Source organism: Hyperolius riggenbachi, chromosome 4 (assembly GCF_040937935.1).
Source record: "Hyperolius riggenbachi isolate aHypRig1 chromosome 4, aHypRig1.pri, whole genome shotgun sequence".
NCBI lineage: Eukaryota > Metazoa > Chordata > Amphibia > Anura > Hyperoliidae > Hyperolius > Hyperolius riggenbachi.
The window spans coordinates 486,416,637-486,440,991 of NC_090649.1; the positions used below are offsets into that span (position 1 = coordinate 486,416,637).

At 44.1% G+C, this 24,355-nt stretch overlaps 1 protein-coding gene across 2 annotated transcripts in view; it reads right to left on the reverse strand.

The window, feature by feature from the left end:
* Positions 1-24,355, reverse strand: part of THADA (THADA armadillo repeat containing) — a 782,712-nt gene that overhangs the window by 196,571 nt on the left and 561,786 nt on the right. For both annotated transcript variants that reach the window (XM_068233009.1, XM_068233008.1), the window contains one exon: positions 18,304-18,389. In XM_068233009.1, coding sequence (XP_068089110.1) covers positions 18,304-18,389 — 86 coding nt within the window. The remainder of the gene's footprint in view (positions 1-18,303; positions 18,390-24,355) is intronic.

Below are 24,355 nucleotides of genomic sequence, written 5' to 3' on the forward strand. Positions count from 1 at the left end.
AGGGGGCTAGGAGAAGACAACTAACAGGCTGATACGTTTATTTATGTAAGATTTTCACAGTACAGATTCTCTTTAAGTTCTCTAAGTAAAATATCTGATCTGCATGCTTGTTCAGGGTCTCTGAAGAAAAGGCAGAGGATCAGCAGGACAGCCAGGCAATGTGCATTGTTTAAAAGGAAATAAATATGGCAGCCTCCATATGAGTCTAGGTGTCCTTAAAAGGAATGTCACAATGACCAGTCGCACAACCACTAGGGATGGTCGGAAATTAAATTTCCGAATTTGCATAAATTCTGATTTCCACCAATGTCAATTACTAATTCCACAGACTGCCAAATTACCACTTCTTTTCTGGAGTTGCGGTAATGAGGTATTTCCACAAAAATCCGTTTTCCGAGGAGTCCTTTTTTTGGTCATCTTTTGCATTCTCTGATTGGCCAAATACTTCTGAGATGACTCTGCGTTCTCTGATTGGTCAAATACTTCCGAGTTGACTCTGCATTCTCTGATTGGCCAAATACTTCCGAGTTGACTCTGCATTCTCTGATTGACCAGATACTTCCAAGTTGACTCTGCATTCTCTGATTGACTAGATACTTCCAAGTTGACTCTGCATTCTCTGATTGGCCAAATACTTCCGAGTTGACTCTGCATTCTCTGATTGGCCAGACACGTATGAATTGACTCTGCCTTCTCTGATTGGCCAAATACTTCCAAGCTGACTTTGCATTCTCTGATTGGCCAAATACTTCTGAGCTGTCTCTGCATTCTCTGATTGGCCAAATACTTCTGAGCTGTCTCTGCATTCTCTGATTGGCCAAATACTTCCGAGTTGACTCTGCCTTCTCTAATTGGCCAAATACTTCCGAGTTGACTCTGCCTTCTCTGATTGACCAAATACTTCCGAGTTGATTATGCATTCTCTGATTGGCCAAATACTTCTGAGCTGACTCTGCATTCTATGATTGGTCAAATACTTCCGAGCTGACTCTGCATTCTCTGATTGGTCAAATACTTCTGAGATGACTCTGCGTTCTCTGATTGGTCAAATACTTCCGAGTTGACTCTGCCTTCTCTAATTGGCCAAATACTTCCGAGTTGACTCTGCCTTCTCTGATTGACCAAATACTTCCGAGTTGATTATGCATTCTCTGATTGGCCAAATACTTCTGAGCTGACTCTGCATTCTATGATTGGTCAAATACTTCCGAGCTGACTCTGCATTCTCTGATTGGTCAAATACTTCTGAGATGACTCTGCGTTCTCTGATTGGTCAAATACTTCCGAGTTGACTCTGCATTCTCTGATTGGCCAAATACTTCCGAGCTGACTCTGAATTCTCTGATTGGTCAAATACTTCCGAGTTGACTCTGCATCCTCTGATTGACCAGATACTTCCAAGTTGACTCTGCATTCTCTGATTGGCCAAATACTTCCGAGTTGACTCTGCATTCTCTGATTGGCCAAATACTTCTGAGCTGACTCTGCATTCTCTGATTGGCCAGACACTTATGAATTGACTCTGCCTTCTCTGATTGGCCAAATACTTCCAAGCTGACTCTGCATTCTCTGATTGGCCAAATACTTCTGAGCTGTCTCTGCATTCTCTGATTGGCCAAATACTTCTGAGCTGTCTCTGCATTCTCTGATTGGCCAAATACTTCCGAGTTGACTCTGCCTTCTCTAATTGGCCAAATACTTCCGAGTTGACTCTGCCTTCTCTGATTGACCAAATACTTCCGAGTTGATTATGCATTCTCTGATTGGTCAAATACTTCCGAGCTGACTCTGCATTCTATGATTGGTCAAATACTTCTGAGATGACTCTGCGTTCTCTGATTGGTCAAATACTTCCAAGCTGACTCTGAATTCTCTGATTGGTCAAATACTTCCGAGTTGACTCTGCATCCTCTGATTGACCAGATACTTCCAAGTTGACTCTGCATTCTCTGATTGGCCAGACACTTCCGAGTTGACTCTGCCTTCTCTAATTGGCCAAATACTTCCGAGTTGACTCTGCCTTCTCTAATTGGCCAAATACTTCCGAGTTGACTCTGCCTTCTCTGATTGTCCAAATACTTCCGAGCTGACTCTGCATTCTATGATTGGTCAAATACTTCCGAGTTGACTCTGCCTTCTCTGATTGACCAATTACTTCCGAGTTGATTATGCCTTATCTGATTGGCCAAATACTTCCGAGTTAATTATGCCTTCTCTGATTGGCCAGATACTTCCGAGCTGACTCTGCATTCTCTGATTGGCCAAATATTTCCGAGCTGACTCTGCATTCTCTGATTGGCCAAATATTTCCGAGCTGACTCTGCGTTCTCTGATTGGTCAAATACTTCCGAGTTCTGTGATTGGACTAAAATGACTGAGTTAGGATAATGCGGTATTTCCCCAGAGATCCGGCTCCTGATCGGAAATGCAGACTTTTCATTGGAAATTTGGAACTTTTCCAAATGAGCATCCCTAACGACCGCAGCCACACGTCCAAAGCAAAACATGAACCCTAAAAGAGGCCAGTATAAAAGATAAAAGGCAGCCAAAGGAATGAGAAGGGGATTATTGCTGTACCCAGGAGGAGTCCAAAAAACAGCTCCGAGTGATTGATGGAGGAAAATATCACGTTCTGCGATTTCCACGCACTAATAAAGCATTCATCGCAATACAAAGCCAGGAGGCAGAGAGAAAAACAGAACACAAACCACAAAAAAGGAAAATCAAATAAACAATATGTAAATATAGGTAACCGGCCTGTGGGAAGGACAAACACATTTATATGGGAGGCTGAGAGTTACAGGTTGGTGAGGAAGACAGCACAAAATATGAAATGCTCTTAAAGGACAACCGAGGTGACATGTGACATGATGAGAAAGACATATGTATGTACAGTGCCAAGCGCACAAATATGCCAGCAGGGATCAGAGCCCACCTACGGAAAGCTCTGTTGGTGGGCAGAAAAAGGGGGGGGGGATAACTTGCGTGCTGAGTTGCACGGCCCTGCAGCGAAGCCTTAAAGCTGCAGTGGCCTGAATTGTAAAAAACAATTCTGGTCACTAGGGGGTGTAAGCCTACAGTCCTCAAGTGGTTAAACATCAGGTATGCAAGTGACAGTTTCTGACCGTGTCGACTATAGGTAACCCTCACTGATAAGAAATGACAACCATAAAACACTTTCCTGGCAGTAAATTGCTTCCGAGAACAGACGAGAGATAATAAGGGCCAATAGTTCATTGATTTGAGCTCTGGCATACTTCAATAAATGTGTCATTGTGCAGAGACAAGAAAACAGTAGAAACTTAAAAAGTAGATTTAAATATAAAATAAAACTTTGAGATACACTATACAAATATGTTTAGGAGGAGGGGGATAGATACAATTGTTTATCTCATCAGTATATTTTTACCTTGTGTTTCCTTTAAGTGTTAGTAATACTTTACTATGCCTAAAGGGGGACAAAGACAAAAGAGGCCATATACAGTAATTGCATTATTAATTGTACCCCAGTTTTGTAGTACTGGCATGTCACTCCAGTGGTGTACAGTACAAGCGGATACTCTAGGCCCCGATCCAAGCCTGTTTTGTTTAAAGCTGTTATGTATATGGCTTATCCTGCATCACTGTTACAGTCAGTTCTGTGGACTGCGTTCTACTATTCTCTATTGGTGCCCCCTTTCCCAGGAGAAATAAATTCCCCTTTTCTCAAATAGATCATCAGGGAGGTCTGTATGGCCGATATTGTGGTGAAACCCCTCCCACAGTGTGATGTCAGGGCTATGACTATGACAGTTCCCTGTCTGTGAACCTCCTTGCATTGTGGGAATTAATGACTGCTTCCAACTGCCAAGCAAGCAGTATCTCCCTCTGTGCATAGACCTCTCAGTAATGAAAATTCCATACAGATCACCAGGCAGAACCAAAGATGTCGCTGAGGGCTTGATTCACTAAGACAAATAGCATGACTTATTCGAGTTAACAAACCTTATCAGAGATAACATGCCTTATCTGAGTTAACACGCCTTATCAGAGATAACACGCCTTATCAGAGTAGCATACAGAGCGCTACGAACTTATGCTTGCTAATTGGCAATGACTAGAGCTCCACTCGTCCTGCCCTGAGCCCCTGCGGGTTCGTAGCGCTCGCTATGCTAAGGCGTGTTATATCTGATAAGGTGTGTTAACTCCGATAAGGCATGCTATTTGTCTTAAGTGAATCAAGCCCTATCTGTGATACATTTCAGAATGTAAAGGAGGGAGAGGAAAGACTTTATAATGGGCAAACAATGACTAAATCTATAAATGAATGTTGTAAAAAAACAAAAAAACAATGTTATTCATTAAGTGATTTTCACTGCAGTTCCTAGTCTGCACAATACAGAAAACCTCCTGATGAACTCTGGTCTCCCCTATCAGCTGTGTACATCAGGGCTGCTGCAGAGAATGCACACAGCCTTGTACACCACCCATGGGTGTCAGAACATGTATCGTGTAACCACACAGAGTACACCACAAATCTCACCCTGCTGCTGTACGTCCGAAGCGTCATGTGACAGGAAGTGTGGGTGCGGCTGTCGTACACCCTGGTGCTCTAGACACTAATAAAGCAACTGTACCACTTACAAAAACAGATGTTTTTGACATGTGCTATAGAGGCAAGTCATATGTGACCAGAAAACACACTGTACCACCGTCAGCAACACGTAAAAACCTCACGCCAGTCTGGATAAATACTGCATTATAATAGAACAGTGATGGGGGGACCAGTGCCCACAGGAAACACTCCATCTCTCCTCCTGAGACTTGACCGTTGCCACTGCTGACCTCTTAGTATCAGAGGCTGTCTAAAGAGGGAAACACTTGCACCACCTGCTGCATAAATGTGGAACTGCAGATTAGGCTTGGCCGTTTTTTGTCACTGGGTGGCTGGCACAAATCCTACTATGCCCTGTAGAGTCGATTTATCCAGATCAGCACAAAGAAAGCAGGAGAAAGGGATGAGCAGCTGCCAAAACATTTAAAGAGGAACTTTAGCGAAAAGGGGAAAAAATAAATCCATACATTTGCAATGTGGGAAGTTAAAAAATAGAGATCAAGAAATGATTGATATTCGCCAAGTAATTTGTTCATATTGTTCATATTGTTTGATCCACAATCAGCCTGCATGTCATCATCTTTACTACTGGCAGACATAAACAAAAAAAGACAGCACCAACTGCCATTATCTAAAACCACACCCCCTAACAATGCGATAGGTTAAAAGGGCCCTTTTCCACTACACAGCTGAATCGCAAATCGCTAGTGATTTTTAAATCACCAGGGTTGCTACTTTATCATAGAAATCATGAGAAGTATTTTCCACTATAGTGATTCAATTTGTAAATCGCAATCGCTTTCTGGAGCAATTTTCAGAGGGATAATGCAATGCAAATGAAAATCGCAATCGCATAACAAAATTAATGAAAAATCGCAATCGCTGGCATTTGTGATTGCGATTGCTAGTGGAAAAGGGCCCAAAGGTTGTTTTTTATAGATATACATACCAGTGGCTTGCAAAAGTATTCGGCCCCCTTGAAGTTTTCCACATTTTGTCACATTACTGCCACAAACATGAATCAATTTTATTGGAATTCCACACGAAAGACCAACACAAAGTGGTGTACAGGTGAGAAGTGGAACGAAAATCATACATGATTCCAAACATTTTTTTTACAAATCAATAACTGCAAAGTGGGGTGTGCGTAATTATTCAGCCCCCCTTGGTCTGAGTGCAGTCACTGCCCATAGACATTGCCTGATGAGTGCTAATGACTAAATAGAGTGCACCTGTGTGTAATCTAATGTCAGTACAAATACAGCTGCTCTGTGACAGCCTCAGAGGTTGTCTAAGAGAATATTGGGAGCAACAACACCATGAAGTCCAAAGAACACACCAGACAGGTCAGGGATAAAGTTATTGAGAAATTTAAAGCAGACTTAGGCTACAAAAAGGTTTCCAAAGCCTTGAACATCCCACAGAGCACTGTTAAGCGATCATTAAGAAATGGAAGGGGTATGGCACAACTGTAAACCTACCAAGACAAAGCCGTCCACCTAAATTTACAGGCCGAACAAGGAGAGCGCTGATCAGAAATGCAGTCAAGAGGTCCATGGTGACTCTGGACGAGCTGCAGAGATCTACAGCTCAGGTGGGGGAATCTGTTCATAGGACAACTATTAGTCATGCACTGTACAAAGTTGGCCTTTATGGAAGAGTGGCAAGAAGAAAGCCATTGTTAACAGAAAAGCATAAGAAGTCCCGTTTGCAGTTTTCCACAAGCCATGTGGGGGACACAGCAACCATGTGGAAGAAGGTGCTCTGGTCAGATGAGACCAAAATGGAACGTTTTGGCCAAAATGCAAAACGCTATGTGTGGCAGAAAACTAACACTGCACATCTCTCTGAACACACCATCCCCACTGTCAAATATGGTGGTGGCAGCATCATGCTCGGGGAGTGCATCTCTTCAGCAGGGACAGGGAAGCTGGTCAGAGTTGATAGGAAGATGGGTGGGGCCATATACAGGGCAATCTTGGAAGAAAACCTCTTGGAGTCTGCAAAAGACTTGAGACTGGGGTGGAGGTTCACCTTCCAGCAAGACAACGACCCTAAACATAAATCCAGGGCAACAATGGAATGGTTTAAAACAAAACATATTCATGTGTTAGAATTGCCCAAAGTCCAGATCTAAATCCAATCGAGAATCTGTGGCAAGATCTGGAAACTGCTGTTCACAAACGCTGTCCATCTAATGTGACTGATCTGGAGCTGTTTTGCAAAGAAGAATGGGCAAGGATTTCAGTCTCTAGATGTGCAAAGCTAGTAGAGACATACCCTAAAAGACTGGCAGCTGTAATTGCAGCAAAAGGTGGTTCTACAAAGTATTAACTCAGGGGGCTTAATAATTACGCACACCCCACTTTGCAGCTATTTATTTGTAGAAAATGTTTGGAATCATGTATGATTTTCGTTCCACTTCTCACATGTACACCACTTTGTATTGGTCTTTCACATGGAATTCCAATAACATTGATTCATGTTTGTGACAGTAATGTGACAAAATGTGGAAAACTTCAAGGGGGCCGAATACTTTTGCAAGCCACTGTATGCACAGAGGGAGATATTGGTTTCTTGGCAGTTGGAAACAGCCCTTATTTTCCACAATGTAATGAGGTTCACAGACAGGAAACTGTCAGGGCCATGGTCGTGACATCCCACTATGGGAGGGGGTTCACCACAATATCAGCCGTACAGAGCCCCCTGATGGTCTATTTGAGAAAAGGTAAACATTTCTTATGGGAAAGGGGTTATCAGCTGCTGATTGTCATGAAGTTTAATCCTGGGTTATAGTTTCTTTTTTGCAGTTTACCAGCTGAAACCTGATCTGAGTGGTTAGTTGATTGCTCTGGGAAATATTCCAGTTTTCTGGGCACCGACAGGTCTCTATTCACATATGGGCCTGATGCACAAAATCGCACAAATACTGCCGTGTACAGACAGCACACAGCAATATAAGCCTTACCTATGGCAGCAAATACCAGGGTGAGTTACGGTAGTAGTGTGACTGCTGCAACAGTAAATCACTTGCTAACGAGCGTTACCATAGCAACAGTTGCCCTACTCAAGTACTGCAGGTCACGTTTATAACGTAACTCACGGTACTTGCTGCTGGCCCTATGGGAGCAAAATGCCCCTGTTAAAAGTAATCGCAGAAGTCCCCTGGAGGACTATTCAGAGAAATATGGAACAGATGCGTAAAAAAAGCCCCCAAAGCAAAATCATCATGGGGTCTCCTCTTCCTCCTGGCAGCCACACGCTCTATGCTGCATCCCGTCTCCCGATCATGTGACTTGCATCAGAAGCCAGAGGAAGGCAGCACAGAGCGTGCGGCTGCTGGGAGGTAGAGAGGACAGGATGCAGCCCTGGAACAGGTTGTTTAGTCTGCATAGTGGGAGAAAGGAGGAGGAGGCCCTCCATAGCCCCTCTCCCTGCTATCACAGGGGTTATTGTTATGCCTGTGATATGGAGGCTGCTTTTATGATTGGACAGAAAACAAATGCCTGGTAGTTTTGCTCATCTTCTGGTTTCAGTATTTTCCAAGTCACCTGCAACAAGACTGTAGCCAGTGGAGTCAGAACAAAAGCAGATGACCAGCACAACAACAAGGCGACCGGAGATTATAGAGAAACAAAAAGAAATCTGCAGTGACAACTTTTATATATTCCACTTATTCAGACTTCCTTGAAAATGCTGCTATTCGGCCATGGCACTCGTCATTTAAAGTATACCCGAGGCACGAGGTGACATGATGAGATAAACGTCTATGTACAGTACAAACATCAATAACCAGGCTGTTTTACTTGTTTTATTTTGCTGCCTGAAAGAGTTAATTTCTAGGCATGGAAGTGACAGCTTCTGTCTTGTCGGTAGCTTGTCGGGAATATACAGGGAGTGCAGAATTATTAGGCAAATGAGTATTTTGACCACATCATCCTCTTTATGCATGTTGTCTTACTCCAAGCTGTATAGGCTCGAAAGCCTACTACCAATTAAGCATATTAGGTGATGTGCATCTCTGTAATGAGAAGGGGTGTGGTCTAATGACATCAACACCCTATATCAGGTGTGCATAATTATTAGGCAACTTCCTTTCCTTTGGCAAAATGGGTCAAAAGAAGGACTTGACAGGCTCAAAAAAGTCAAAAATAGGGTGATATCTTGCAGAGGGATGCAGCACTCTTAAAATTGCAAAGCTTCTGAAGCGTGATCATCGAACAATCAAGCGTTTCATTCAAAATAGTCAACAGGGTCGCAAGAATGGTGTGGAAAAACCAAGGCGCAAAATAACTGCCCATGAACTGAGAAAAGTCAAGCATGCAGCTGTCAAGATGCCACTTGCCACCAGTTTGGCCATATTTCAGAGCTGCAACATCACTGGAGTGCCCAAAAGCACAAGGTGTGCAATACTCAGAGACATGGCCAAGGTAAGAAAGGCTGAAAGACGACCACCACTGAACAAGATACACAAGCTGAAACGTCAAGACTGGGCCAAGAAATATCTCAAGACTGATTTTTCTAAGGTTTTATGGACTGATGAAATGAGAGTGAGTCTTGATGGGCCAGATGGATGGGCCCGTGGCTGGATTGGTAAAGGGCAGAGAGCTCCAGTCCGACTCAGACGCCAGCAAGGTGGAGGTGGAGTACTGGTTTGGGCTGGTATCATCAAAGATGAGCTTGTGGGGCCTTTTCGGGTTGAGGATGGAGTCAAGCTCAACTCCCAGTCCTACTGCCAGTTTCTGGAAGACACCTTCTTCAAGCAGTGGTACAGGAAGAAGTCTGCATCCTTCAAGAAAAACATGATTTTCATGCAGGACAATGCTCCATAACACGCGTCCAAGTACTCCACAGCGTGGCTGGCAAGAAAGGGTATAAAAGAAGAAAAACTAATGACATGGCCTCCTTGTTCACCTGACCTGAACCCCATAGAGAAACTGTGGTCCATCATAAAATGTGAGATTTACAAGGAGGGAAAACAGTACACCTCTCTGAACAGTGTCTGGGAGGCTGTGGTTGCTGCTGCATGCAATGTTGATGGTGAACAGATTAAAACACTGACAGAATCCATGGATGGCAGGCTTTTGAGTGTCCTTGCAAAGAAAGGTGGCTATATTGGTCACTGATTTGTTTTTGTTTTGTTTTTGAATGTCAGAAATGTATATTTGTGAATGTTGAGATGTTATATTGGTTTCACTGGTAAAAATAAATAATTGAAATGGGTATATATTTGTTTTTTGTTAAGTTGCCTAATAATTATGCCCAATAATAGTCCCCTGCACACACAGATATCCCCCTAAAATAGATAAAACTAAAAACAAACTAAAAACTACTTTCAAAAATATTCAGCTTTGATATTAATGAGTTTTTGGGTTCATTGAGAACATGGTTGTTGTTCAATAATAAAATTATTCCTCAAAAATACAACTTGCCTAATAATTCTGCACTCCCTGTAGTAATCATCACTGATAAGCCAATTACAGCCATAAAAGTACTCCTGGCAGGATACAACATCTAAGTGCAGGGAGATAAAGGTCAATAGTTCATGTATTTTCACCCAGGGACACTTAATAGGCTGCCACTGAGTAGAGACAACAAAAACATTCAAAGTACTTTGTAAATGTTCAAATATAAAATAAAACCATGGGATATCTAAAAAAAAAAAAAAGTTAATTTTTAGGAGTAAGAGGATAAATACAATTGTTTATCTCATCAGTTTATTTTCACCTCAGGTTCATTTTAAGCCTTGTCCATTCAAATGAATGGTCAGCCGTCGATACGATCCTTTACTGTAATTTTGGCAAATGCCGGGCTTGATCCTGTTGTTTAGCCGTTGTTTCGTTTCATCTAGGATTAGCTAACCCCAAAGCTTCCGTGTCCCACTGTGGGTGTAAAACGAATGCTGCTGAAGGTTGCCAAATGCTTTTCTGCTTGCTATCAGAAAAAGCATTTGACTGAGTCGCCTGTCTGAACCAGCCCTCAGGCCTCTACTTATGTGATGTGACACTCCAGACCTCGTCCTGCCTGTCCAGTAATCTAAAGCTCAATGATTAGGGCTAGGGAGGCGACTCTCTAATAACAGTCATCAGTGGGCGAAACCCAAAGTTTATGACGTGGAAGAACCTTGCAACAAAATCCTGGGGTTATCAGTGAAGACTGAGTATATTCTGCGCTATGAGGAAGGCAAACTCTGCCTGAGGGCCTGCACCAATCCATCCAGGGGCGTAGGAATAGCCATAGTAGCCATAGCAGCTGCTATGGGGCCCTGGAGCAGAGGGGACCCAGGTGGTACTTGATGTATTTACCAACTTTCTTGTGTTTCTCCACCCTATGATTTTATCTATGTGTCCATGGACTATATGCAGTGTGTTCACATGAGAATGTAAATTGCCCAATTAACTCATATCCATAGGGTAGGGGCAGATGGCATTTCTCAAAAATGCCTACATCTGAGGGCCTAAACTACTACTTTTGGCTACCTATGCTGGTGGGGTAACTTTGGCAACCCATGCTGGGGTCTACCTAAGGGGTTCCTCTGGCTACCCTTACTGAAGGAAGGGCTACTTAATGCTGGGAGGCCCTCTAGTTACCTAAAATTGGTGTGTGAAGGGAAGGGGCACAAAGGAGCCTTGTTATTTTTAGGAAGGGGGCCCCAACCCCTGAATCCATGTTCATAAATGTGGCAACAGTCAACATGCACAACTGATAGCCAAGAATACTTCTTCCTGATCGCTGGAATGGAGCGGCCGCCAGTTAATCGAAAAAAGAAAAAACCCTCTCCACAAAACCCTCATGCTCACATAATCCCACTGAAGAATTGGTGAGGACACCAAGTAAGAACTTCCAAAGTCTTCTGGAGAAAGAACATTACATCCATGAAGCAGTCTGGCCTCCTGCTGTTTCTTCAGGGTGAGGTGTGGTGCATGTGCCATTCACTGATACCGCCCCCTAAGCACACCCTCCATTTATGGCCAGTGGTGGGCACCACAGCTCAGTGTGTGAGGACAAGGCAGGAGAACAGCTCTGTAGGATGTGGAGGAGGAGTTCGTAGGTTGGAATGTGAATGTTGACAAGGTTAGCTTGTCACTCAAAGACCTTCTCATTAAAACCATTAAAACCACTTCACAGCTTCAGTACAGTATCTACTCCCCTGCAGACTTCATTTAAACGCCCAGGGAAGTAAATATACGTACCCCCGCTGTCACCACTGCTGTACACGCTCCCGCTTATTTGTGCGCTCATTCACGTTGCCATCTGCCCACCAGGAGATCAATGAATGGGAAAGCAATTGCTAATCATTGATCTAAGTCCCCGTGATGATCGGTGCCTTCTATGAGAAGCTGCACGATCATTCTAATAAATAAAAGTTTCCCCTATTCAGTACACTTCCTGTAAGTATACATAGTTCGCTTACAGGATGCATAAAAATATAAGACTGAGGCCATCTTGTGGCCAAATAGTAAAACTACATCTAAAAGCATTTTTTTTAAATGCAAAGACCTGTTTTTACATTTTAACCCCTTACCTCCCAAACTCCTCAATAGTTACCAACATTTATTTTTTTTGTAAAAAAAAATACAATAAAATACATTACAAAATACATAAATAGTTTTCTTAGGGACTGAACTTTAATATGTATGTCAAGAGGTTATAATACTGTTACTTCAGCAAAACTGAAAGAAAATGCATCTTTATTTCCTAATAAAATATTGGCGCCAGACATTGTGATAGGGACATCATTTAAATGGTGTAATAACCGGTACAAATGCGCAAATAAATTACGTGGATTTTAATTACAGTAGCATGCATTATTTATAAATTATAGTGGCCAAAAACTGAAAAATAAGGATTTTTTTTCCAATTTTTTTCTTATTTTCCCATTAAAAAACATTTAGAATAAAATAATTCTTGGCATAATGTACCACCCAAAGAAAGCCAAATGAGTGATCAAAAAAACAAGATATAGTTCATTTCATTGTGATAAGTAGAGATAAAGTTATTGGCAAATGAATGGAAGGAGAGCTGAAAAGTGAAAATTGCTTGGACGCTGAAGGGGTAAAACCCCTCAGTTGTGAAGTGGTTAAGCCGCCCTATAATTGTTGACACCCTAAAGCACATGATTCACGTTGCTTCAGGGAAGAGCCGCCCCCTGGATATTGGGACCGGGAGTGGTCTTATTAGACTCAGTGGGTCATGTGACTCCAGAAACTGAGAACTAATGGGAGCATGAACTGCAATATGAAGGATAGGAGTACACCCTTGGGTTAGGTCGAGGGGGCAAGAAAGAGTGGCAGAATTAATAGGTTGTGGAATAGTGCTGATGGGCACTGAGGTCTTCTAGGTCAACTTCCTGTAACTGAAATAAGGTGTAGCAGTAGAGTTATTGTACCGTGTTAGCCATCAGTAAAAGCAAGAAGTTTTAAATCAGGATGATACCATTTATTGGCTAACTACAAATGAATAAGAATAAGCAAGCTTTCGGCCTTGCAGCCTTCGTCGGGCTTACATCCTGTTAGTTTGCAGGCTGGTGGTACAGACAGCTTATAAACATGCAACATCAGAAGGGAAAACGGATATTTTTTTCAAGCATAAATACGTCATTAAGATGCCTTAATACAAACAGACCATCTAAATGGGGTAAGATAAGGACCCTTGTTTACTCTATTGCTCACAGACCTGGTATTAGGATTGACCCAGAGGTATCGTAAATTCTTAGTTCACAAGTTCAGCTAGAGTGGCTGAGACAGTTCATATATAATCAATCTCATACCAATATAGAAAGTTGTTGTCCTTATTCAAACCCTTCTGCACAGCTTTGAACCAATTTACGCCATTTGACGTTTTGAAGCCGCCCTTCAGGGCAGTGACACAAAGATCATCCATGCTGTGTCCGTTGGACCGAAAGTGTGTAGCAACTGGGAGTCCAGATTTGGTATCATTAATAGTGTGCCTGTGTCCATTCATACGTTTGCGCAGAGTTTGTCCAGTTTCTCCCACGTACATAACATTGGGGCATTTAGCACACATGATCAGATATACCAGATTGGTGGACCCACAGGAAAATGAAATATTGGTGGGTAGAGCAGAGATGGATAAAGATGAAATGGGGCCCAAGGCAAGGTAGTAGCCGTGGCTCCCCCTTATAGTTCTTTGGTAAACTGAGATGGAGAGGGGTTGGAGGAAATGGCAGTTGGGTCCCCTTACACCCTAGGCCCCAGCCTTGTAGGTGATCTTGTTCTGAGAGAGAGAGTGTGTGTGTGTGTGTGTGTGTGTGTGTGTGTGTGTGTGTGTGTGTGTGTGTGTGTGTGTGTGTGTGTACAGTGTGTGTGTGTGTGTGTGTGTGTGATGTCTCCAACAAACGTTTCCCACAAAATTAAGTAAGCACTAGAAGGAATTTCGAGCATTCTAAAAATATAAGGCCTATCCCGAAAGTAAGCCCTAGCAGCAGTAAGGGTAAAAGTATGGCAGCTTATGTTATTACTGGAGCCCATGGGTCGTGCAAGCAGCACCATGCTACTATGCTCAGCGAGTGCACTGATTGGTCCAATAACAGAGCAAAGGTCCCTTCTTCCCCATAGGCTGACGCTCGGGGACACAGAGGCATGGAGCTTGGGGAGAGAAGAGGATGCAGAGGAACATCGGAGGATATGGGGGACAACCGAGGACATAGGGGGACACTGGAAGACTTTGGATAGAGGAGGACACAAGGATAGAGGAGAACACTAAAGGTACAAGGGGGACACAGTGGACACAAGAGGTAGATCCAGCAGAGGAAGAAGCTGCACAGTTGGGAAGGCAGGAGGACACACACCACAGGAACTTGTGTGTTCATAGACATATCATCCCCTGAAAATAAGCCCTAGCACATCTTTTGGTGCAAAATGAATAAAAGACACAGGGGGAGATTTATCAACGCATTACCAACAGTTTTTTCTTCCTAATTTGTTCTAACCAGCAGGGAGAACAGTTCTACATGATAATAAGAACCTTCTTAAATCCTAGTAATAGTGGCAATTTAGCATGAATTTCTAGAGCTGCACTACAGTTAAGAAATGTGCAAATCCATACCTAAACTGGCGCAGATTAAGAAGTGCTTGATAGCAGTTCTACAGATGTAGAACTGCAGGCTAGACATGATTGCAGAGTGCAGGCTAGACATGATTTGTGATGTGCTCCTCCCCCTGCTGAATTCCTCCTCAGAGCCTGCTGCTATCAATACCAGCAGGTGTGTTGGTTACCTCAGCAACAGCAATTCCCCTCACACACCTCACTGTCTGAGAGACTCCTCCTATTTTACAACCGTTTTAGAAGGAATCTGCACTATCTAATGATTTCTTAGGATATCAGAGACAGGTCTGCATGGATTTCTAAAAACCTACTAATATTTTGTCCCAGACACTGTTAATAAATGTCCCCCACTCTTATTTTCTTGGAAACATGGTATTTACAAAAGAAGTTAAAATAGCAGTCACACCGAGTTATAAATACTTCACTCGAAATAAACACAAAAAGTCCTTTAATTGAAGAAAAACACAAATACGCATCTGCTGTCAAAAATACATTTTATTAGCATCCCTCGAGGTGATCCACGTCTAAATCTTCCAGCTTCTTCATCCCTTCTGCTGTGTTCAGCGGCCAGGAGCAGCAGGGGGTTCTCTTCAGACATCAGAAGCTTGACCCGTTGGCACATATTTGCTGGCTCTTTTCCTGGTGACCACCAACCCTCACGCCAAGGGCTCTGAGCTGGTTGGCATCTCTAAAGGGGTGGGGTTTTTCCATCCAAAGCAGCACTACCGTAACATGACAGAGGCACGGCCGGTCTCTGTAATAACAACCCTTAGCGACAGTTTCCACGAGCCCCGATTTGTGGCCGGTGTCCACATGCAATTTCAGGTGCTACATCTGAATCCCGTGTGGCTAAAAAACTTTGTGCAACAGTGATCAGTTGTGGCAGTATTGTCTCAGTGTGGATTGTTCTGTGGTTAAAGTGAACCAGAGACGAAGCACCCTCATGTATTTTACCATATATATCAGTGGGAACATTAGAGAAAACACCTACCCTGCTCTCTGTTTCATTCTTCACTGCTCAGCCTGCTTGTTATCAGCCCTGACAAAATCCTCGACTGAGCATTCAGTCTGGCTTTGCTCAGGAATCATTATAGCTGAGTCTGTCTTCTCTGATGTCTTTTCAAGCCCAAGCCTGCCCCCTTGTGGCTCTGCTATAATGACTCAGCTATAATTATTCCCTGCAAAGCCAGACTGAATGCTCAGTCGGGGATTTTATCAGAGCTGATATGATAATCATATGGCACGTCACCAGGTTCCCCTATAAAGTGTGTGCAATATGTGACATGAGATAAACGTGCATGTACAGCACAAAACATAGTAATAACTTGTTTTATTTTGCTGACTGGGGCCTTGTTCACAATGCGTTACACTCGCACTCTTGCCGACGCTGAGCGATTTTTTTTTTCTAACCGCTATGCGTGTTATCTGCGCTTTGGCAGAGCAATTATTTAAATCACTTCCTGACTTCATTCAGGAAGTGATTACTTTGAGCCGGAAATGAATAAATACAATGTATGTATTCATTAAAGTGCTGGAGAAATCACTATACAAAGCACTTTTTCAAGCGTTTTGCTGATTCCCCCTATACCTTCCCTGAATATCGCCCTGAAAATGGTACCTGCAGTGCTTTTGTCAGCGGCAAGCAAACGGAACGCCCCAATGAGAACTAGCTCATTGGAAAGCATAGTGTAAGCGCTTTTACAGCATTTGTACACATCACCTGCACTTAAAAATTCACCAAAAAACACCTCTAGTGTGAACGAGCACTGAAAGAGTTAATTTCTAGGCATGGAAGTGACAGCTTCTGTCTTGTTGGTACCCTTGTCGGGAATGTAGTAAACATCACGGATAAAGCAAATTACAGCCATTAACATTTTCCTGGCAGAAAACAACTTCTGAGAGCAGGAAGAGATAAAATACATGAATAGTTGACCTTTTTCTAACTCTGAGACACTTAATAGGCTGCCACTGATTAGTAACAGTAAAACATTCAACCTACTTTGGGAATGTTTAAATATAAAAGAAAACCCTGGGATATTTAAAGTCATTTTTAGGAGTAGGAGGATGTATATAATTATTTATCACGTCAGTTTATTTACACCTCAGGTTCCCCTTTAAAGAGGGACTGTCGCAAAAATCTTAAAATTTAAAACACATACAAAAAAGAAGTTCATTTCTCCCAGAGTAAAATGAGCCATAAATAACTTTTCTCCTATGTTGCTGTCACTTACAGTAAGTATTATAAATTTAACATTACCGACAGATTTTGGGCAAGCCCATCTCTCCATGGGGGATTCCCAGCATGGCCTTTATTCTTTATAAAGACATTCCCTGAAAAAGACCTCTTTCACAGTGGGATGTTGTGTTTGATGCGACGTTAAAGTCGCACAACTTGCCCCTAACGCAGCGCATATAGGTTATAAAATTGGACGTTATTTTGCACTGCGTTATGTGTCTCTTGGTGCACCGTTTTCGTCGCATACTGATGGAACGAAAACGGCGCATGCCTTACATTAAAAAAAACATTGCTGAGCATGTGCAACACACATAACGCAGCAGATACATTGCTAAACGTACAGCATGCAGCACTCTCTAAATATTGCTACACGTTACACACAACGCAACGTGAGCACTGTGAATGTCGCACAGATTTTGTATTGCTGTGCGTTAGTCTGCGTTATAATTTTTTATAATGTGCATTTTTAACGTCCCACTGTGAAAGAGGCCTTATACAAAGATGCTGGCCAGCCGCCCTGCATGCTGTGCACTTTTTTGGCAGTTGGACGGAGCAACTGCCATTCACTAAGTGTTTTTAAAAATAAAGAAAACCCTGAGAACCCCCCATGAGAAGATGGGCTAGTCCAAAATCTGTCGGTAATGTCAGATTTCTACTACCTACTGCAAGTGAGAGCAACATGGGAGAAAAGTAATTTAAGGCTCATTTAACTCTGGAAAAAACGTACTTCTTAAAGAAAACCTGTAACGAGAAAAAGTTCCCCTGGGGGGTACTCACCTTGGGTAGGAGAGGCCTCCGGATCCTATTGAGGCTTCCCCCGTCCATCCGTGTCCCACGGCGGCGGCGAAAAAGCTCCCGGAACGGTGGGGATGTAAAAATGTACCTTTCCGGCTCCAGCGCAGGCGCAGTAACGGCTCTCCGCTCGGAGATAGGCGGAAATAGCAGATCGCTGTCGGGCCGCTCTACTACACAGGCACAAGTCTCCTGCACCTCCATAGTAGAACGGACCCGACAGATATCGACTATTTCCACCTATCTCCGTGCTGAGAGCCACAACAGCGCCTCCCGCTGGAGCCAGGAAAGGTAAATATATTAAGCCTTGTCAGGCTTGTCGAAGGAGGATTGCGGGAGACTTCGGGGGAGCCAGCGCTGGACTGCCTGCAGCTACAGGGATGGGGGAAGCCTCATTGGGACCCTGAGGCTTTCCCCTCCCAAGGTGAGTACCCCCCAGGGGACCTTTTTTTTTGCTACAGGTTCTCTTTAGTTGTATATGTTTACATGTATTTGAAATGTTAAGACTTTCGCAACAGAGATCATTTAAGTAGGCCCACCTCTACCCCAAGCCTGCCAAGTGTGCAGCAGCTTATGTGCGGAGCCCTGATGGGAGCAGTCTGCCCTCACATACCTTGCAGTCTGTCTCTTCTGAGGTAATTGCTGACGGTAGTCAGGATGTCGACGTACGCGGCTCTGGTCAGCAAACATGGATTCTGCCTGAAAAAGATCAAAAGCGAGGAACGGTAAACACTCAGAGCCATTTATTTAAACCAAGAGGTGCTGTAGGCCGTCCATAATGATGCCAGAAATTGTATGTTTTCTATAACGGTGGCAGATCGTGTGTAACTGAATCGGGTTCCCCTGTGGCCATGAGATAAATATTCTGGCGAGCGCTGTGATTGGCCGGCTGTTCCCGGGCAGAAGTATTACTCCGCTGTAATTCAATCTGCGCCCCACACATATGATTCTCATCAGCACATGAGCTGCAAAGCTAAACCAGCAATTGGAAATCGCATTAGGCTGATAATGAGAAGCGCTCAGGGCCGGCACACCGCTGAGAGGAACACTCAGAGCTGCACAGATAATTCAGGGGTTATTTTCAAGTTATTTTCTTGGTGGAAGCCTATGGGAAGAGTTGGCGTCAGGGTGGGGTATCATCAGCCAGACTGTATATAAAAGCGGTCCTGGGAAATACATAAACATAGACCTGCTTACATTTTAGTACCATACTGACTGTAAAGTTATCATTTCTGCAGTTGCTGACTGGGACCTCTGAGGAACTTGGTGCCCTGGGCTATTGCCCAGCTTACCCCATGGATGCACCGGCCCTGTATATAAATATGAATGCCTTACTGCAGGCAAAATTGTTTTCCAAGAGGCAGAACTTGCTTTTATCTGTGTAGACCAGAGATGGACAAAAGTGTACCTGAGATGGGGTAGGAGAAAAAAATATACATACCTGGGGCTTTCTCCACCCCCTCCGCCGTCCTCCCGCCTCATGTCTCTTCCGCAATAGGCCCAGGTAAGTCTTCCAGTTGGAGGCGCAGTCTGGGTGCCCGCGTTCCCCTGTCACACAACCATTGCTGGGAGCATTCTGCGCCTGCTCAGTAATACTGCGCAGGTACCGAACGGTGCAAGTGACGGGGCACGCAACCTTCAATGCCTCGTACCTTACAGTCTGATACACACAGGGCACTGTTGTAGCTGTTGCTAGCACACAGGAGACGTGTGCGCAACAACTCGGCGACAGCTCCGCCTGAGTGACAGCTGTCTACACGTCTCTGCCCAACAGGCAGTGACGCGGCGGAAGCTGTCGCCGAAAGTCCCCCCCCCCCCCCCCCCGGAACCTCCCTTCTAGCGGTGGGTAGCTGTCGCAAGTCCGCACATACACACGCAGTACGCGTGGCGGACTAGCGACGGTTGCTGCGACAGCTGTTGCCGGCGATTGGCCAAGTCAATCGCCTGGCGACAGCTCTGAGCAGCGACAGTTCGTGGCGCGTGCCTCATACACACGGAGGACCTGCCGCCACAACATGCGCGTACCACGTGTTTGTGGCAACAGTTGTAGCCCGTGTGTATGAGCCTTTACAGTCTGAACAGTAGGATGATGCAATCCAAGCAGCCTAGGATGATGCAATCCAAGCAGCCACACCCACAGTCTGATACCATCTCCATCAAACTCTGCTGCTTGAAGCCAGTTGTGTGTGGTCCGGTATGAGTCATGGAGAGAATCCGAAAACATAACAACAAAAGTTGTTTAAATCCTAGATTCTCAACGTGTGGTAGGCGTACCCCAGGGAGTACTTCTGATGGTTCTAGGGGGTACTCGGGCTTGATATACTTAACCAAGAATAACAAATTTAGAGATTTAGAAAATGATAAATCTTATTTAAACAACACAGAGTTGACATTCTAGCTAGTTAAAAGCAATAGTAAATGCTTGGAAATTGTTTAGAACCAATTATGTACTACAATCAAATATATATTTGTCATGGGATACTTGTGTTAATTTTTACTATGCTAGGGGATACTTGGTGATTACTGGGTTTTAAAAGGGGCACATACCAATAAAATGTTGAGAAACACTGATTTAAGTGATACCTTTAATGACTAAGTGTACAAGATTTCTATGCAAGCTTTAAGTGTCTTCTTCAGGCAAGTTTCAGGACTGGATCAGAACCATACCTGAAACATGAAACATGAAACTTGAAATTTTGAAAGCTTGCAAAGAAATATCGTACAGTTAGTCCCGGTTCACATTAGCGTTTCGAGCCAAGCGTGTCCGGTGAGAGCATCTGGTGAGCGGATCTGGTCTCTGCTTCACCGGATCCGGATGGCTCTGTGCACAGTGCAAAATAAAAACTGAAAACGGATATGATAAATGATTGGTTCGGATCAGTTTTCACTCAGTTTCGCCGGCAAATACATACCTAATCTTCCGTAGCAGCCGGCGGTAGAGGCTTCCTCTTCTTCCGCTGTGACTACACAGCGCATCATGTGGCTAGTCACATGACACATCATGTAGTCACATGACACGGAAGAAGACGGCAGCCTCTACTGCCGGCTGCTACAGAACATTAGGTATGCATTTTACCCTCCCTCCCAGGTGCTGCGCCCTCCTGTCTCTCAGGTTCACGTCGGCACATTCCCCCATCACCCGTAGAATTTTTCCCCCTTTTCCCAGTGCCCCAGTGCTGCAGAATTTTTTGTCCAGATCTGTTCCACTGGGCAGAACGGTCCGGAAAATTAGGACCTGCAGCAATTTTTCCGATCCAGGGACCGGAACGTATCCGTACCAACCAGACGCATGTGAATGGATCCATAGGTTAACATTGGATCCTTTCACATCTGTTCCGTTTGTACGGTATACATTCCAGTTATGTTCTGCAAAAAACACTAATATGAACCGGGCCTTAGTCATTAAAGGTATTACCGAAGAATTTTTGTTGTTACGTCTTCGGCTTGATGTCATGTGATCAACATTTTAAGACAGAATTATGAGGAGCAGAAGACATGCCTTATACCCACAAAAAAGGTTACATTTGAGCACTTTGATTTTAAAGTCGCTATAGGGTAAATTAGGCTATGTGCCGAGAGATGGACTTCAAAGGCCAAGTTGTCTCAGAATTGTTATTTATACTTGAATTGAATGCCAAGAATCTGAATCACCCATTGGTTTGATAAAAGTACATAAAGTGCATGAACATCGAGTGGCTGACTGGCTATTTTGAGTTTTTCGGCAATAAACCGCACAGGCGTAAATTGTGATCACTGATATGAATCTGACACAGTACTTATGATAATTAGGCCTGGAAACAATAATACCCCAAATCACAAAACTAAAGATAACATGACGTGAACTACAGCATGATGAACTTAAAGAGAAACTCCGACCAAGAATTTAACTTTATCCCAATCAGTAGCTGATACCCCCTTTTACATGACAAATCTATTGCATTTCACAAACAGACCATCAGGGGGCGCTGTATGACTGATTTTGTGATGAAACCCCTCCCACAAGAAGCTCTGAGTACCGCGATACTCTGGGCAAACTGCCACAATGTAATAATGTTCACACAGACAGGAAATGGCTGTTTACAGCTGTCTGTAACAGCCAGAACAACTAGAAGCAGCTGCATAACCTGCCCACAGTAACAATGTCACCATGTAATACATGTCAGAATGTAAATCAGGGAGAGGAAAGTTTTTACAATGAGCAAACACTGACTAAATCCTTTATACATAATTATTGTAAAAATGAAGCACTTTTTTATTACATTATTTTCACTGGAGTTCCTCTTTAACTTTAATATTGCCTCATTTTCATACCTTTCTTTGTATGTTGGGTGTGTGAAGTGGACCTCCGCTGTAAATTCCAAAGTGAAAGAAGGCAAGAATGACACCTACAGTGACTGCACCCCCTCTTTCACCCAATGCACCCATGGCTGGCTACTTCACTGGGCAGCAGGGAAGCACTGTGGCAGACCTGCCACTTAAGGACCACGGGCTTAAACCCCCCCCCTCCCCCCCTAGTGACCGGACCATTTTTTACAAATTAGGCCACTGCAGCTTTAAGGGCTCTCTGCAGGGCTGAACAACTCAGCACACAAGTGATCCCTCCCCCTTTTCTGCCCACCAACAGAGCTTTCTGTTGGTGGGCTGTGATCACTCCCCCAATGTTTATTTATTTTATGTTTTTTTTTACAAATATTTGTTTATTTTACAATAATTTTCACAATTTTTTTTAACCCACCCTTTCTCCCTCCCCCTGCCAGCCAATCAGCGCGATCGGCCGTCATAGGCTTCAGCCTATGACAGCGGATCACTTCTCTGCCGCCCAGGGGGACAGCCCTGTCACACGGCTGTCCCCAGTATAGCGGTGGCGTAGATCCCACCGCTGTGCAGAGTAAGGCCTCGTTCACATCTGCTGCGCTGAAAAACGTGTGAAAGCGCGTGGTAAAAAACGCATGCGCTTCTGCGCGCTTTAGTGTGCATTTCTGTGCGTTGCGCTGCGCTTCTTTAAAGCACGTTTTGCTTGTTGTACCAGCAGCAGTTGTCAATAAAACTTTGTTTTTGTATGTAAATGTATTTTTTTCTCCAATTAGGGGTAAAAAACGCATGCGCTTCTATGCGCTTGTACGCGCTTCTATGTGCTAAAAAAGCGCACCCATTCACTTACATTGATGTGCGCTTTCCAGCCCAACGCACAGAAATGCATGCAACCCTACGTTTCTGTAACGCTGCTCAGCGCAGCGCATAGATGTGAACCAGCTACATTTAGTTACATGGGAAAATAAATACCTTGCTGATCGCACAGGGCAGTGCGCTGTAAAAAGCGCACAGAAACGGCCCTGATGTGAACGAGGCCTAAATAGACGGCGGTTTCGACGTCTTAAAGTCTCCTAGCGGTGATCGCCGCTGGTAGACTGATGGCAGAACGCAGCTTTGCCATTCAAACAGAGATGCGCGTGCATCGGAGCACGCGCATCTCCTGCAGAACACTGCCCCAGGAATTTACGGCAATTGGTGCGGAGCAGTCCTGGGGCTGCCGCCACGTTCACACCGAGCGGCGTGCAATGGTCGGCAAGGGGTTAAAAGAAAAATGTCAGTCTCCGCATCCCTCTCATTTCAGGTCTGCTTTCAGGCCTCTTGCACACTGCACGCGATTCCGATTCCGATTCCGCTTTTTAATCAGTTTTTACATCCGATTCAGATTCCGATTTGCAGTGTGCAGGGAGCAAACTGAAAATCAGAATCTGAATCGGATGTAAAAACTGATTAAAAAGCGGAATCTGAATCGGAATCGCGTGCAGTGTGCAAGAGGCCTAAAGAAAACTAGCAAACGTTACAATTCCCCCTCTCTTGTTTGTGACATGGTAGATGGAATCTGAAAACAGAAACGTCTCCTTCAGACAGTTCTGTGGCCCGCCATGTTCTCCAGGAACTCTCCAGCAAGGATCACCTCCTCCCACTGGGAATAAGTCATTTACACACAGACATGTCCCCATGGGAAGAGCAGTCCGAGTTTGTGAATATACGAGTATATGAGGTCGATTCACCCTGCACACAATGCGGTGTCTTTGATTGGACGCCGCCGATGGAATTAATAACACCATGCTCTCACACCGAGGAGAAGTGGCCGCTGTTTATTTGCCGTTCTGAGGGCAGAGGGCTTGAAGAAGAGATGAGAGAGGAGAGGTCTTTATCCGACATTGGCTTCTGACACTTACAACACCAGAGAGGCGACCCAACAGCAATAACACGCCGTGCCAACAAATACGAATGAAACAAGATGTATATTTCCTTGCCTGGGACATAACATATTGCTCATTCCAAGGCTGAGCCAAAGAGCTCCTGAAAAAAAGACTGCCTGAGGGCACCATGTATAGAGGTCAGTCCACCGGCACATCCCGTTCTGAACAACAAGTAGGATTGCTATATTTGTATAGCACTTTTCTCCTGGCGGACTCAAAGCCTTTGCGAGGCGCACTCTATAGGCATTAGCGTTGTTTTGCCCAATAATTATTTACTGGGCAGGTGCTGGCTTACTGAATAGTAAGAGCTGAGGTCTCCTATGTCAGAGGCAGAGCCCTTAAAGCAGGGTTCTCAAACTCAATTTACTTGGGGGCCGCAGGAGGCAAAGTCAGGATGAGGCTGGGCCGCATAAGGAATTTCACAATCGC